The 17751-nt window shown below is 42.5% G+C and overlaps 1 protein-coding gene across 4 annotated transcripts in view; it reads left to right on the plus strand.

The window, feature by feature from the left end:
* The window catches only part of soat1 (sterol O-acyltransferase 1), a 104753-nt gene that overhangs the window by 24301 nt on the left and 62701 nt on the right, over positions 1-17751 (plus strand). Inside the window, exons 1-2 of one of the 4 annotated variants that reach the window (XM_072573683.1) lie at positions 3375-3505; positions 6058-6207. The exons of 1 other annotated variant lie outside the window; for it this stretch is intronic. In XM_072573683.1, coding sequence (XP_072429784.1) covers positions 3390-3505; positions 6058-6207 — 266 coding nt within the window. In that variant the 5' untranslated portion in view covers positions 3375-3389. Of the gene's footprint in view, positions 1-3374; positions 3506-6057; positions 6208-10983; positions 11702-17751 lie in introns of those variants that run through there. 2 more of the 4 variants (XM_072573687.1, XM_072573688.1) reach the window with 2 other exon arrangements.

Below are 17751 nucleotides of genomic sequence, written 5' to 3' on the forward strand. Positions count from 1 at the left end.
TCACGAAGGTATAGCGTCAGTTGTGTAAAATCATACCACTAGATGTCACTATTTTGCACTAGGTGATTTTGTGATATCGGCAAGTTCTAGCAATTAATTGAAGTACACAACACCACTTTATTGTCCAACAGGTTTATGTGGAAGCACTAGCTTTTGGAGCACCGCTCCTTCCTTCATCAGGTGGCGCCTGATGGAGGAGCAGGGCTCCGAAAGCTAGAGTTTCCAAATAAACCTGTTGGACTATAACCTGGTGTTGTGTGATTTTTAACTTTGTCCAGCCCAGTCCAACACCAGCGCCTCCAAGTCAATTAAAGAAGTCCTTAAGGCTTCGTTACCCGGGCTCTAAATCAACCTGGATTAATGGCATAGAAATATCTCTGCTCTGCCAGTTATAATTGTGTTTTGAGTGGTTTAACACAGATTCCAAAGACATTTTCAACAATCTGGTGAGAAAGTTGATGATACTTTGAGACTCATTGATCCAAGCTTCCTCAAGTGGTCACAAATGAGATCACAAAGTAAAGCTTTTGGAGTTGTGATCTCTGACAGGCACTTGGTCCTGCTTTTATAGTTCTGACTGAAAGGTTGCATTACTTTTCAATGCTGCTGCTGGTTTGATGAATGAATGGTATGTAGAAGAGTCCAGAGATCGAGCAACAGTGGTGATGCAAGGCTCAGAATGAGGTCATGAAGAGATTTAAATATAATTAAAATTGGATATGTAATGAATGGGTGGACCAGGCACTAATATTATTCAGGGGTGAAAGCAAGAACTGATGAATGGAACTTCTTGAAATATAGGACAATGGCTCCAGAATTTGCAAGAATTAGAAGCATAGCGCAGAAGCAGGAATAGGTCATTCAATAAGATAGCCGGTCTAATTGTGGTTTCAATATCCATCATCCTGTTTCACTTAGGAGAAAGTGAAGACTGCAGATGCTGGAGATCAGAGTTGAAAATGTGTTGCTGAAAAAACACAGCAGGCCAGGTAGCATCCGAGGAGCAGGAGAATCGACGTTTTGGGCATAAGCCCTTCTTCAGGAATCATGTGTGTGGAGGTGCAGGTGAATTTGTGACGGATATGGAAGGATCCATTGGGTCCTTAGAGGGAGGTGAGGGGGGAGGTGTGGGTGCAAGTTTTGCACTTCTTGCAGTTGCAGGGGAAGGTGCCGGGAGTGGAGGTTGCGTTGGTGGGGGATGTGGACCTGATGAGGGAGTCGCGGAGGAAGTGGTCTCTCCGGAATGCTGATAGGGGTTGGGAGGGAAATATATCCCTGTTGGTGGGGTCTGTTTGGAGGTGGCGGAAATGACGGAGGAAGATACGATGTATCCGGAGGTTGGTGGGGTGGAAGGTGAGGACCAGTGGGGTTCTGTCCTGGTGGCGATTGGAGGGGCGGGGTTCAAGGGCGGAGGTACGGGAAGTGGAGGAGATGCGGTGGAGAGCATCGTCAACCACGTCAGAGGGGAAATTGCGGTCTTTTAAGAAGGAGGCCATTTGGGTAGTTCGGTGGTAGAATTGGTCCTCCTGGGAGCAGATGTGGCGAAGGCAAAGGAATTGGGAATATGGGATGGCGTTTTTACAGGGGCAGGGTGGGAGAAGGTGTAATCTAAGTAGCTGTGGGAGTTGGTCGGTTTGTAGTAAATGTCTGTGTTGAGTCGGTTGCCCGAGATAGAAATGGAGAGGTCTAGGAAGGGGAGGGAGGAGTCTGAAGCGGTCCAGATAAATTTGAGGTCGGCGTGGAAGGTGTTAGGTGTTAGAGGTTGAACTGTTCAACCTCCTCATGGGAGCACGAGGCAGCGCCAATACAATCATCGATGTAGCAGAGGAAAAGGTGGGGTTGGTGCCGGTGTAGTTGTGGAAGATGGACTGTTCCACATATCCTACGAAGAGGCAGGCATAGCTGGGGCCCATGTGGGTGCCCATGGCTACTCCTTTGGTTTGGAGGAAGTGGGAGGATTGGAAGGAGAAGTTGTTAAGAGTGAGGACCAGTTCAGTCAGTCAAAGGAGGGTGTCAGTGGAAGGGTACTGGTTGGGTTGGTGGGAGAGGAAGAAGCGGAGGGCTTGGAGGCCTTCGTGATGGGGGATGGAAGTGTATAGGGACTGGATGTCCATCGTGTAGATAAGGCATTGGGGGCGGGGGAAGCAAAAATCATGGAAGAGGTGGAGGGCGTGGGTGGTGTCCCAAACGTAGGTGGGGAGTTCTTGGACTAAGGGAGACAGGACAGTGTCGAGGTACACAGAGATGAGTTCGGTGGGGCAGGAGCAGGCAGAGACAATGGGTCGGTTGGGGCAGTCGGGTTTGTGGATTTTGGGCAGGAGGTAGAAACGGGCAGTTGAGGTTGTGGGACTATGAGATTGGAGGCAGTGGATGGGAGATCTCCTGAGGTGATGAGGTTATGGATGGTCTGGGAGATGATGGTTTGGTGGTGGGAGGTGGGGTCATGGTCAAGGGGGCATTAGGAGGAGGTGTCCGCGAGTTGGCGTCTAGCTTCAGCGGTGTAAAGATCGGTGCACCAAACTACCACTGCCAGTTTGATGGTGAAGTTGGGGTTGGAGCGGAGGGAGTGGAGGGCTGCGCGTTGTGAGGGTGAGAGATTGGAGTGGGTGAGGGGGTGGACAGGTTGAGGCGGTCAATGTGGCGGCGGCAGTTGGATATGAAGAGATCGAGGGTGGGTAAGAGGCCAGCAAGGGGTGTCCAGGTGGATGGGGTGTGTTGGAGGCGGGAGAAGGGGTCGTCAGAGGGTGGGCGAGAGTCCTGGTTGAAGAAGTAGGCATGGAGGCGAAGGCGGAAGTCTAGCCGCATGTCAAACTTATTGATCTGGGAACGTAGGGGGATGAAGGTGAGGCCTCTGCTGAGGACTGATTGTTGATCCTCAGAGAAGGGGAGGTCTGGAGGGATGGTGAAAATACGGCAGGGCTGGGAGCTAGGACCTGGGACCTGGTGTGGGGCTGGAGCTGGGGGTGGGGGCGGAGTTAGGCATGGGGGTGGAGTTAGTCATGGGGGTGGAGTTGGTCGTGGGGGCAGAGATCGACGTGGGAGTGGAGATTAACGTGGGGGCGGAAATCGACATGGGGGCAGTGATCGATGTGGGAGTGGGGTAGTGTGCCGTGTGGTCCTTGAGCAGGTGAGTGATGTTACTGGGGGCGGAAGTGGCTGCGGTGATGGCGGCTCCGGGGGCGGAAGTGGCTGCGGTGACGGCAGCTCCGGGGGCGGAAGTGGCACGCCGGGCAGAAACGGCGCTGGTTCTGGTGGCCGTGGATCCCGTGGTGGCCACGTATCTGTCGGCGATGGTCTTCCTGGAGATCGTGGAGGGGGTTGGGTGGCGATCGCAGGGGCTGCATGGTCAGTGGTGGCTGTTGTCCGTGCGGCGGTGAGGGGCAGAAGTGATGTCACCATTCGCCGCAGTGGTGGTGGCTGCAGCAGCCGCGTGGGCAATGGCGCCCGAGCGGTTCCGGAGGTCGCGAGAAGGTTCAGGAACAGTCGAGGAATCCGGAGTGTGGGGGTGAGTACATGAAAGTTTTTTGTACTTACTTTCTTTGATGTTCAATATGGCTAGGAAAAAACGTTTGTTCAGTGTATGAATTCTTCTGAGGATGAAGAACAGCAAAGGTCCTTTGCAAGTCTGGGAGAGTGTTATCCTGAGCTGGGGCAGGCTGACTGTAGGGAGTGTAGGTAGCGGCGCATGGCTGTGAGCGTGGAGCGGAGGATCCGGAGGAAGGCCTGTTGCTGGAGGCTTTGGATTTGTTGCAGGTACCGGTTGTCCTGGTTGGGTCCAAATTGTGTTGGTCTGAATGTAGTCCGGAGTCCATGAGGGGTCAGTCGGTTTCGTAGGCAGGTGCTGAGGAAGGAGATGTGGCTGTGGTAGCGAGTCTGTTTCAGGACGTGGCTGAAGAGCTTCAGGGCAGAGGAGATGACCTGGGGGGCGCAGTGAGAGAGGGACTCACTGAGATCCATGTAGAGGGAGGAGGAGAGCTTCTTCAAGGTAGGTATCCTTGTAAGAGGATTAGCAGTAGGTTAAGATCAACTAGGAGAAAGTGAGGACTGCAGATGCTGGAGACCAGAGTTGAAAAATGTGGTGCTGGAAAAACACAGCAGGCCAGGCAGCATCCGAGGAGCAGGAGAATCGACGTTTGGGCATAAGCCCTTCTTCAGGAATTCCTGAAGAATTCCTGAAGAAACGTCGATTCTCCTGCTCCTCGGATGCTGCCTGGCCTGCTGTATTTCTCAGCACCACATTTTTCAACTCCTGTCTCACTTGCCTTACATATCAAATATTTATAATTAAACCATGAATAAATTCTGTGACCCATGCTCCATTGCTTTCTGGGATAGGTTGTTGCATGGTGGACTCACCACAGTCACCTAGGTGACAGATAAATTAATAGATTTGTCGCCACCATACTCTTTTTAGGTTGGGATGTAAAGGCCTCTCTGGTCTAATGTTCTTGATGAAAATTACTTAGCCATCTCTAATGAGATGGGCATACAGCTTAAAGCAGATGTAGTTCATTGCATAATTGCAATCGGTAACAAATTGCATTAATACAGGATACATTGATACTAAGACACAAAGGACACTAATTTGTTTGGTATGCTTTCTTTTATTGGTCAGAGTATTGAGGTCATGTTGCGGCTGCACAGGACATTTGTTAGGCCACTGTTGGAATATTGTTTGCAATTCTGGTCTCCTTCCTATCGGAAAGATGTTGTGAAACTTGAAAGCGTTCAGAAAAGATTTACAAGGATGTTGCCAGGGTTGGAGGATTTGAGCTATAGGGAGAGGCTGAACAGGCTGGGGCTGTTTTCCCTGGAGTGTCAGAAGCTGAGGGGTGACCTTATAGAGGTTTACAAAATTATGAGGGGCATGGATAGGGTAATTAGACAAAGTCTTTTCCCTGGATTCGGGGAGTCCAGAACTCCTTACGGGCAACTTTTTCACACAGAGGGTGGTACGGGTATGGAATGAGCTGTCAGAAGAAGTGGTGAAGGTTGGTATAATTGCAACATTTAAAAGGCATTTGGATGGGTTTATGAATAGGAAGGGTTTGGAGGGATATGGGCTGGGTGCTGGCAGGTGGGTCTAGATTGGGTTGGGATATCTGGTCAGCATGGACGGGTTGGACCGAAGGATCTGTTTCCATGCTGTACATCTCTATGACTCTATGACTCTTTTGAAATCCAAAGCTGCTTGCCTACCCAAGTGACCGAAAGTGACTGTCATTTTGGGTGGTTTTTAATACGCTGCTCAGCGTTAACACCTGCAAAGCCAATCATTTTCTACATAATAGATAATTCCATTTTATTGTAAAAGAATCATTGGAGAAAAGTGACAGAATTTTACATTAAGTTTGGTAAAGATATATTTCAAGCTGAAATTCTAGTCTTAAATCTAAACAAGCATAATTTTGAAGGTATGAGGAGGATATTGGCTGTGATGCACTGGAAAAATATATTAGAAGTTTGATAAATGCTTGATTCAATTGTGTAAGATCTTGATTGGGCCACACTTGGATTGTTGTGGGCAAGGTTGTTCCCCTTACCTTTGGAAGATATCATTGTGCTTTGATCCCAGCTGATGGTAAGCCTGGGCAAGTCAGATTCCAGAGTGAAACCTGGCCAGATGAACCCATAAGGTTTTTTTAGTTTACTCTGGAGATCGGTCACTCAACATGTTCATAAGAGGATGTCATCTTATTAACGAAAAGAAAGTTTATTAAACAAGAGAAAACATAAACAAATGAACACTCGACAACAACAATTGGAACAATCATTACAAAGATCAGAAAGAAAGGTTTTTTTCCCAGTGGTATCCTTACAACACTCAAACCTCAATGAAGAGTTGCCCCTGTCTCTAAACTGAAGTTTCTTGCTTAGTTGATATGGCTGTAATTGGTTTCCTTTTCACAAATTGCTGTACATTCACTTGATGCTATTTACTTCAGTCACTGTCTGTTCTCAAAACTTGTAAAAGAAAACTGCAAAGTCCGATCACCTATTGCATAATATGGATTCCCTAAACTCACGTCTTCAACAAATCTGTATAATGTCTTCCAGCCATGACTGCACAGAATCTCTGATAAACAATATCTCTGCCATTATGGTCTTCTTCCACCTGTATGGACCTGCTTTCATCTCCTACCCTTTCTCGGCTGGAACTCTTAAAACTCAAGTCACCAAATGCCTTTGCAACTATCTCCCTTTCAGGTAATTTACTGGTCGTTTAGTTGAAATCACATGACTTCTTATAAATGCTGATTTGACCTTAATGTGCAATAACTTTCTGACCTTTTAAAAAAAAGTGGCAAACCAAAATCCATTTTCCTCCACTTTAGGACCAATTCTCAAATAATAATCACATATCATGTACCTTCATAAAAATTGCCATTGAGGGAGTACAATAAGGGTTCATCACAACTTTCCTGAGATGGTGGGACTGTCTTGCAAAGAGCTTGGGCCTGTATTCTTGAGAGTAATGCTCCCCTATCATCTTCCTACCGTGACCCTGTAATGAGGCTTGAAAATTGCCCCTGCCCTTAATTAGAATTAGAAGAGTGAGTCAGAAAGCTGTGAAAACAAAGGCTTGCTTGAGCAGAAATGCAGTTCTTCTAACTCGGTTGGAACTCGTAGTAGCCATTGCTGTCTTAAAAGTCATGACCTCAAAATTTCAGCTCATACCTCCTTTTGGGGTCCTGATCCAATGATGGGAAGCCCATGCTGTAGAATTTCAAAGAATGTGAGGCAATCCTATTGAAACCTATTAAAAAATTCAAGGGACAATGAATAGTGTAGATTGAAATAAGATAGGTTGCTTAGTCCAGAATCACAGGGCACAATTTCAAAATAAGGGGAAGCCACTTAGAACTGAGACAAAGGGAACTTTTACTCAAAGGATCATTGGAATTCTCTATCCCTGAGGATCAATGGAAGTTCAGTCGTTGAGTATGTTTAGAGATTGACAGATTTTGGAAATGACATGGCTTAAAGGGATATGGAAATGGTGTGGGAAAGGGGCATTAAAATGGATGATCAATAATGATCAGATTAAGTCGATTGTAAAAACTTTCATTGTGATGTAAAAAAGAAAAGATTAGCAAAGACAAATTTGTATCTATTACAGGTGAGATAGGGGAATTTATAATAGGCAATAGAGAAATTGCAAAGAAGCTAAGGAAATACTTTGTGTCTATCTTCACAGAGGAAGATACAAAACGTCTACCTGAAATAATTGAGATCTGAGATTCCAGTCAAAACTAGAAACTGAAAGAATGAGTTGAATAAAGAATGAGTAAAAATGTAATATGGGAATACGTATTGTGACTGAAAGTTAAAAAATTCCTGGGACGTAATGATCTTCACCTGAGAGTGTTGAAAGCAATGTCTCCACAGATAGTGATCACCTTTCAAAATTCTATTAAATTTGCATTGTTGCCTGCAGATTACATGGTTGCAAATGTAATCCCAGTGTTTCAGAAAGAAAGAAGAGAGAAAATGGGGAACTGCAGATCTGGTAGCCTGACATTGGCAGTGGGGAAAATACTAGAAGCTATTATAAAGGATATGATTATTGGATATTTTGAAAATAACTGTCCAGAATTGGACAGAATCAATATGGATTTATGGAGGCAAAACTATGTTTGATAAACCTATTTAAGTTTTTTTGTGGGTATTACAATCAAAGTCAATAGGGAGAAGCAGTGGATGTGATGTAATTGGATTTTCAGAAAGTTTCTGATAAAGCCCCACATTTGAGGTTACAATGCAAAATGAATGTTTTTAGGATTTATAATATATAAGCATGGATCGCCTCACAGGCAGAAAACAGAGTAGGGGGATAGGTAGTTCTTCTATAACATGATGATCGCGTTCTTGTGAAACCTTGGATTATAGAAAACTCGCGCGGTAGAAACGGTGCTTAAAGTGTTGGCAATGTGTTACAGCCAGCACACATTTTAAAGGTTCGAGCTTTATAAATACTGTCCCTGATTCATCAAATGCGTTACAGTGAATTTGTATTAACGAAACATGTGTTATAGCAGAACAACCTTTAAATGTTTTTTTTCTCAGTTTGGTAAGTCTTTAGCTTTTAGTTTAATGCCAAATTATGACTTTGGCTCTTATAGACTGTTTGAGGAGCAGGCAACATCAAGCCTGTTTTCAGACCTAAACTTCAAAGGAACACTCTATTATACATTCATACTAAATGCTGCTGTACGTGGCAAACATAGCTATTCTAGGTTCTAACTTATAGTTAGATCCACTAAGGACTAGTCTATCTACTTTGTGTGTTCATATTCATGCATTCTTTTGAGTCTTCTAGTGTCAAGGATTGTTTTACATGAAGTTCCAACTCCACCCAGACAGTGGTATTTATACTCAGTGATATATACCTCCATGGCATCATTTCAAGTTTTCTCTAGGATCCTAATGCCCTTACAAAACACCCCTCCCCATGCTTTTCATCTCTTGTTCTAAACATTGAGTAACAGTTATATAAATACTCAAATTAGTTACCCAGATTACTATGTTTTACTGTATATTCAGTTCTTATCTCTGTCAGCCCTTCCCGATTCTTTGACTTGGATTATCTATCTCTAATAAGAATTAAGAAAACTTGAGGTAATGATGAGAATTTTACTTCTTCTTTCCTGGTTTTGCTGAGATCAGAAATTTGATCCTTCTGAAGAAACATGACAAATTAACTGAAAGTTTGTATGGGAATTATGAGGTAGTTATATCTTTCCTACTCCATTCTTAGCAGCTGATACTGTTGTTAGTTCCTCAAAAGAAATTAAGTCATCATTCATGTAGTGTTTCTCTTCAAATGAAATTGTTCCCTTGTTATATTGATTTGTTCTTCAAGGTTCGGATCCAAAATATGAAAATAGATTTTGAGGTTGGAATGATTTGATTCATTGCTTGGATTTTCTTCAGTCAATAGTGTATCATTGAGAAGTTGCCACTTTTTCCAGAGTGAGGACCTTGTTGATGCAAAGCTAGACAGTTTTGTCTATGCTGACGTGGGGTTCTGGAATCGCACCTGTGATAAGATATGTAGACTTTGAGTTTTGTTTTGATGTTGTCACATGCTGTATGTCAGAGAGAGATATGTCTCCTCCAGTGAGATGGTTTATTGCGCTTCAAATAACACTTAAGTTGTCGACATGTTCTGTAGAATATTCTGTATTAAATGAAACTTCTGCTGAATCAGTTCTTGATCAGTTGTCTAAACTGTGTATCCATACCTAGCTCGTTCTCGAGTTAGATCCTCTTTTGACTGAAGAAAAGCAGTAACAGTTCAACCTAAGAGGCTATACAATTCACTCACAAATGAGAACTTCTAAGTTTTCATAGCTGCGAGATTCAGATAATACATACAAGTCATTAATCAGGCTACCTCCAGAAAGCTGGTACATAATCTTGAAATATGAGTTTGCCAATGTCCTATTATGATCAAAGGTTATAAGATTGTAAAACATAATTTGCTTATCATTTATTTGTTATCTATGTAATACATGATCTCATGATCCTCTCAAGCTGTTGAGTTGGCGCTATCCTATTCTGAATTTAATTTAGCGTCTAATGCTAATGCTGTTCAAAATCTTTAGACTATGTTTTTCACATCTGCCAATTTGTTGATGCATCAAATGGATCAGAAAGTGTAACCTTGTATGGTGATAAGACTGATAAAGAAAACTTTTGATGCATTGTTTCATTATAGGTAGGCACATTAACTTCTTGATTATTTTTCTGATTAGGAAGAATATTATTAGGATTTTGATATCCTTGTCCTGCACTGTTTTGTTGTTTTGTTGTATTCCTTGTTGCTGTAAAGATTGCTACAGCACCAAAACTGAAAGCTGCTTCTGTTGTTCTCAATGTGAAGTTCAGTTTTCCTTTACCTATTTATATCCTCACAGAGATGAATTAAAGGCATACCTGTTTCTTTATCTCATTTTTTTGTATTTCATGAATGCAATTGATAAACATTTTAGTTGTTGAATAAAACTTGAATTTGTGATTCAAACCATTGAAATAATAAATTCTACTAATTTCACTGTTAGTTCTCTGACAGTTTAATTTGTAATAACAAATTTTTGCTCCTATTTTTACCTCTTTCCAATTGACTTTTTAAAAACTTGTACGTGAAGATTTGTCTCAACTCGTTGTTTAAATTCAGTTATTGAGTAAATAGTTCAGTAAATTTGTTACTCACTGCTTGGAGTCTTACCTGTGCTCTGACTAGTTTGCCAATCGAACAAACAAACAGAACTTCTATATCCCTTCTCTCGAAAGATCGAATCTGCCTTGGGTGTCTGTTAATTGGTATCGTTTCTAATGTACTCAGTCCAGATTTCTCCCTGTAACTGCAAGTGGACTTTAACTTTTTTTTTAAATTCACGTGTTGGACAAGGATTTAGCTGGCTGGCCAGCATGTATTTCCTGTCCCTTGTTGCCCTTGAGAAGGTAGCAGTGAGTTGCCTTCTTGAGCCAATGCAGATCATTGATACAACCAAGTGGCTTGCTAGGCTATTTCAGAGGGTAGTTTACAGTCAACGCTATTGCTGTGAGTCTGGAGTTTCATTGACGCCAAACCACGTAAGGCTGGAAGCTTTCCTCCTCTGAAAAACATTAGTGAGCCAGATGGGTTTTTCTGACAATGGTTTCATGATCATCAGTAGATTCTTAATTCCAGACTTTTGTCGGATTCAAACTGGGGGACTCAAACCTGCGTCCCCAGAACAGCAGCTAAATGTCTGGATTAACACCATGGGCTGGGTGCTGGCAGGTGGGATTAGATTGGGTTGGGATATCTGGTCAGCATTGCCCAGTTGGGCCGAAGGGTGTGTTTCCATGCTGAACATCTCTATGACTCTATTGCAGTTCCTCATTCTTGGTTGAATTGCTATTATTTGTAGAGTCATTGCTGACCATGTTCCCGAACCAAACTCATCCCAATTTTGGCCTATATCCTTCCAAACCTTTCCTATTCATATAATTGTCCAAATGTCATTTAAACGTTATAAAGACATCTGTATCCATCACTTCCTTTGACAGTTCATTCCACATACTAACCACTCTGTGTAAAAACATTGCCCTTCATGTCCTTTTTAAATGTTTCTCCTCTCACTTTAAAAATATGTCTCCTAGTTTTGAACTCCCTCACCTTCAGGAAAAGACCTTTGCTATTCACCTTATCTCTGTCTCTCATGATTTTATAACCCTCGAAAAGGTTACCCCATCAAATCTCCTATGTTCTAGTGAGAAAACTCCCAGCCTATTTTTATAATTCAAGCCCTCCGTTCCTGGCAACATCCTGGTAAATCTTTCCTGAACCCTCTTCCTGTATCGGTTCTCCAGAAGAGACCTCACCAATGTCCTGTACAACATCAACATGACAGCCCAACTCCTATTCTCAGAAGTCTGAGCAATGAAGGCAAACATGCTAAATGCCTGTTAACCCCTGGAAACTTCTGTTGTGAATATACTTATAAGGTAATTATGTACTTCGACATCATTTCTCTATTTTTTATTCTAAATTCTCACATTTCTGCCTCCAATCAACCTATGTTTCTCTGTTCTAATCATTTCCTTTTTAAGGCCTAAAGGAAAGGGGTTCCCAAACCATGGGTTATGTCACCCAATGGGGATGTGGGATGGACAACTAACATTGAAAGCTCCAAGGTAGATTTGGAGACTGGTGAGTGAATGAATGATTTATTGTCACTTGTATTTAACAAATAAATACAGTAAAAAGTTTCATACGTTGCCATGTTCCAGTGCCATTTTGGTTTGTAGAAGATATTAAGAAAAATGAGAATGTAACTAAAAACAGAGTTCTTCCTCCATTCTTGTGCTCTGCTTGACATTGGGCAGGGGGTGGGGAGTTCTCCAAAATGGGCTCTAGGTCCACCAATGCCACTACATCACAGTCCATTCCAGATATGCCACTCCAGGGTTAAGATGGCAGCTACTAGATTTGAAGAGTGCCATCCTGGGCCTACCACGCTTCCACCAACGTAACCACGAAGAATAGTGTTTTGGGCCTTCTGCATTGCTGCAGCTGAAACGCAGCATTCCAATTCTGACACTGACCACTGATGCTGCCTTCTCTGTCATTTGTAGAGGCCTCCTTGATGGCATCTTGAAATCAGTACCGCCGCCATTGCCTCGAGTTCTGCACTTGGGGGCCTACCAATGTTGAAATCATCATGCTCTGGTGCCATCTCACACAGCTGGGCCCACACAGTCCCTGCTTGTCTCGAGCTTCCTCAAGCCTTGCACTCCTCGCATTGGGTTCACTCGCCCACACACTGGGCTCATTCTCCCCAATGAACCAATCCTTGCCGCCACGGCCACACATGCTCAGGAGGCCAGGCCTGCTCTTACCCTGCTGAAGATGCCGAAAATGCTTTGTAAAGAGAGGAAAAAAGTAAAAAGATAGCGAAGGGAAAGAGCAAAATTTTAAAAATGTAAAATGAAAAAACACAAAGAAAGCAGATGGAAGCAGACAAGCCCCAGGCCAGGAGCTCCGACACAATGCTGCTACTCCACCACTGTGCAATAGGGACCCTGTAAAACCCAATTAAATAAAGATTTTATTTCCTGTGGGCACGGTATCTAATTCAATGAGTTTTGAGGCCTTATCAATGACAGAGCTTGCAAAATCTTATTGTTGTGTTCTGTGCCTGCGCCCCTGCTATTTGAGACCATGCACTGTTCTCTCCCCCAACCTCTGTAGTTGTCACTCTGGATTTCCAGCAGGTTGGAAGTATTAAATGAGATCACAATAGAAAAAGGTTTGGAAGGCACTACTATCAGAGATTTTACAGACTATTTATTATGCTTCTTGTGAATTAACAATAATATTTTACTCTCTCTTTCTTTATCAGTTTCTTGGCCCTCCTCTGCTGAGTTCTAAATTGCTCCCAATCCTCAGGTTTTCTACATTTTGCACATTTTATTACGCGCATCCTCCTTTGACTTTGAACAATCTTTAATTTCCTTTGTTTGTCACAGTTGACTCACTTTTCCTGATGGATTTTTATACTTTAAAGCAATGTATGCTTTGTTGTAATGGAGTGATTATTAATAATGTAATATGGCTGCTGCGCATGCGCAGACACAGTCAATCATGTCCATGACCTTGACCACGATAGGACAGGGTGCAGGAAGGATCCATATATGCACTGATGACATCACCAGATTCCAAACTGAGGATAACCTCTAGTAGGAGCAATGGAAAACCTGGAGTGGGTAGGGAGGGCAATATCTGCACCATGAACCAGCCTTTGTGCTGAGGAATTAAGGGAGGCTGCAGGGTAATGGGAGAAAGAGGGAAGATTTTCAGATAAAATAAACTAATTTTGTTCTGTCATGATGTTGCTCTATTTTACATTCATGCAGTCTAGACTTTAGACAGGCTTCTGGCACTTGAGAATAATGTCATTCATTGTTTACTTGGTTTAGATTTAAAATCCTAGTTTTGGATTGAACTGTATCATTTTTCAACTTTAATATGAAATTCTGTCACATAAGATCATTCTTCCATGAAGATTATTTTCCAGCAAGATTATTAATTAGCCTCTTTGCACAATGCCGGATTGAAAATTGCTTGTATCCTATTGATACCTCAGCACACTGCTTTGAAAAACCATTGTGTACATAAATGAAGAATTTGTCTTCCACAGTATTAATGCTCCTCAGATCTACCCAGTCTGTAGCTAGATTGAAATTCCCCAAGATTACTGCTTTATCCTTGTTACATGCAACTGTAATTTCTTCATTCATATCATGTTGAACATTACTGTTTGATAGACTGTAAACAACACCTCTCAATATTTGCTGGCCCCTGTTGTTTCTTAGCTCTATCCAGTCTAAGCTTAAATTTAAAATCCACTCTTACTAACATCCTGATTCCATCGCTAATTAAGATCACCAGACCACCTCCTTTATCTTTTTGCTTATCCTTCTTAAATATCAAAATCCTTAATTTTTTTCTACGTTTGTTCAAGCGATGTAGGCATTGCTGTTTGGCCACTATTTAATGACCATCCTTAAATACTATTGAGAATGTACTGATGAGTCACCACCTTGAACCGCTACTTTTCATAAGATGTGAACATAGGAGGTATGACTAATAGATTTGCAGATGACGCCAAAATTGGAGGTGTAGTGGACAGCAAAGAAGATTACCTCAGATTAAAACAGGACCTTGATCAGATGACCAATGAGTCGTGGAGTGGCAGATGGGGTTTAATTTAGGTAATTGTGAGGTGCTGCATTTTGTAAAGGCAAATCAAGGCAGGACTTATACACTTAATAGTAAGGTCCTGGGGAGTGTTGCTGAACAAAGAGACCTCACAGTGCAGATTCGTAGTTCCTTGAAGATGGAGTCTCAGGTAGTCACAACCACCTGATGAAGGAGCAGTGCTCCGAAAGCTAGTACTTCCAATTAAACCTGTTGGACTTTAACCTGGTGTGGTCTGATTTTTAACATTGCACATCTAGGTCCAATGTTGGCATCTCCAAATCATTTATTGATCAGCGCATTGAGTATAGGAGTTAAGGGGTCATGTTGTGGCTGTACAGGACTTTGGTTCGGCCACTTTTGGAATACTGCATTAAATTCTGGTCTCCCTGCTATAGGAAAGATGTTGTGAAATTTGAAAGGGTTCAGAAAAGATTTACAAAGATGTTGCTAGGATTGGAGGGTTTCAGCTGAATGGAGAGGCTGAATAGACAGGGGCAGTTTTCCCTGGAGCATCAGAGGCTGAGGGGTGACCTTATAGAGGTTTATAAAATCATGAAGGACATGGATACGGTGATAGCCAAAGTCTTTTCTCCAAGGTAGTGGAGTCCAAAACTAGAGGGCATAGTGGGAAGGGAAAGGCTTAAAAGCAACTTAAGGGGCAACTTTTTCACCCAGAGGATGGTGCATGTGTGGAATGAGCTGCCAGAGGAAGTGGTGGAGGCTGGTATAATTATAACATTTAAAAGGCATCTGAATGGGTATATGAGTAGGAAAGGTTTAGAAGAATATGGGGCAAATGCAACTGGATTAATTTAGGATATCTGATTGGCATGGACAAATTGGACAAAAGGGTACATACTGTACAGCTCTTTGGATTTTTGTAGCCACATCTACAGTGCTGCTAGGAGTTTCAGGATTCTAAATCTGCAAGTAAAGAGTCAGTGATACAGTTCTAAATTAGGATGGTATGTTGCATAGTGGGGAACTTGCAGGTGTTGGTGTGTTCCCATGCATCTCCTCTCCTTCTTTTTAGATGGTAGAGTTTGTGGGTTTGTAAGGTGCTTTCAGGGGAGCTAACTGAAGTGCATTTTGCAATTGGTATACAATGATGCCACTGTACATCAATGGTGAAGGGAGTGCATATTGAACGTGAATGTGATGCCAATCAAGTGGCTGTCTTGTCCTGGATGATGTCAAGCTTCTTGGGTACTGTTGGAGCTGCACTCATCTCAGCAACTGGCAAGTATTTCATCTCACTCCTGATTTGTGCTTTCTGGATGGTGGGCTGGCATTGATGAAATAGGAGGTGAGTAACTTGCTGCATAAGTCCTAGCCTCTGATCCACTCTTGTAACCAAAGCATTTATATGACTACTCTACTTCATTTTCTGATCAATGGAAACCACCACAATGTTGATAGTGGCGGATTCAGCAATGGTAATGCCGTTGAGCATCTGTGAATGATGATTAGATTCATTCTTGTTAGTTATAATCATTGCTTGGTACTTGTGTGACGTAAATGTTAGTTGTCATTTAACAGTTTACCCAATGCTGGATGTTGACCAGATCTTGATGCATTTGGACAAGGGCTGCTTCAGTAATCTGATGTGTTGTCAGTGATACTGAACATTGTGCAATCATCCCACTTCTGACCTTGTGACAGAGGGAAGATTGTTGTCGGCATCCAGAATCTACATGGTCAAGGTTATCACAGAATAGACTTATCTACTTTCTGTGATTGATATTTCACAATGAGGGCTATGCTATCCATGCAAGAAGACATCAGCACAACACCTTGTGATATAAACTGATTATGCTTGAAGTATTCTTTTCCATTGTGATTCATAAAAAGTCTACATGGAAACTCAGTTGCATGCTGTAAATTTTCTACGGCCTTAATAATGATCCTTTTTATTGATGGTCTCCTGGGCAATGTTGATGAATCTAAACAAGCCAAATTTGAAGGGGCTGAGCTCTCTGACACAGACTTTTCATTGCTGTCATTGCCTTCATTGTGTGCTCTTCCTTACTTGTGAACACAGAGTTACCAGATAAAGGCACAACGATTTGTATGATTGGAAGCAAAGTATTGTGGATGCTGAAGATCTGAAATAAAAACAGTGCTGGAAAAACACAGCAGGTCTACTGGTATCTTTAGAGTGAGAAGCAGAGTTAATGTTTTGAGTTACGTATGAATGGAGTGTTGTGTACAGTTCACAATAGGAAGGATGTGAATGGTCTGGAGAGGCTGCATAATGGCTCCAGAGATTAGAAACTTCAGTTATTTGGAAAAATTGGAAATATTGGAATTGTTTTCCTTGGGGAGAAGGCAAAACAGCGATTTGATACAATAGTTCAAAATCATGAAAGATTTGGACAAAATGGGTAGGGAGAAATTGTTCCGACTTCTGATTAGTTCAAGGATCAGAAGGCCCAGTTTTAACATGTTTTTGGAAAGGAAGCAAGAGCAAGGTAAGAAAAAAACATTTTCCACACAGTGTGTAGTTAAGATCTGAAATGTACTGTCTGAATGTATGGAGATGGCAGGTTCAAGTGAAGCATTCAGGAGGGCTTTGGGTGATTACTTAAAGAAAAACAATGTGCAGAGTACGAGGGGGTGGTAGGGGATTGACACAAAGTGGAGTCTCAGATAATTAGGATAATAAGGGGTTTGGTATACTTGCCTTTATTGGTCAGAGCATTGAATATAGGACTTGGGAGGTCATATTATGGCTGTACAGGATATTGGTTAGGCCACTTTTGGAATATTGCATGTAATTCTGGTGTCCTTCCTAAGGAAGGATGTTGTGAAACTTGAAAGGGTTCAGAAAGATTTACAAGGATGTTGCCAGGGTTGGAGAATTTGAGTTATAGGGAGAGGCTGAACAGGCTGGGGCTATTTCCCTGGAGCGTTGGAGGCTGAGGGGTGACCTTCTCGAGTTTATAAAATCATGAGGGCATGAAAAGATTAAATAGACAAGGTCTTTTCTCTGGGGTGGGATTCCAGAATTCGAGGGCATAGGTTTAGGGTGAGAGGGGAAAAATTTAAAAGGGATCTAAGGGGCAATGCTTTCATGCAGAGGGTGGTGCGTGTATGGAGTGAGCTGCCTGAGGAAGTGGTGGAGGCTAGTACAATTACAACAGTTAAAAGATGTCTTGATGGGTATATGAATAGGAAGCGTTTAGAGGGATATGGGCCATGTGCTGGCAAATGGGACTTGATTAATTTAGGATATCTGGTCAGCATGGACAAGTTAGACCGAAAGGTCTGTTTCTGTGCTGTCCATCTCTATGTATCTATGACTCTAAATGTAAATTGCTCAGAGAGAATGTGCAGATACTATAGGCTAAATGGCCTTCTTCACCACTGCAACAATTTTATGGTTCTTTGGAACTGCCACGTTGGACTTGAAACGTTAACTCACTCTATGGAGGCTGCCAGACATGCTGAGTTCTCCCAGTACTTTCTGTTTTAGCTTTCTCCTCCGAGCATTCGTC

This window comes from Chiloscyllium punctatum, chromosome 7, assembly GCF_047496795.1.
Source record: "Chiloscyllium punctatum isolate Juve2018m chromosome 7, sChiPun1.3, whole genome shotgun sequence".
Taxonomy (NCBI): domain Eukaryota; kingdom Metazoa; phylum Chordata; class Chondrichthyes; order Orectolobiformes; family Hemiscylliidae; genus Chiloscyllium; species Chiloscyllium punctatum.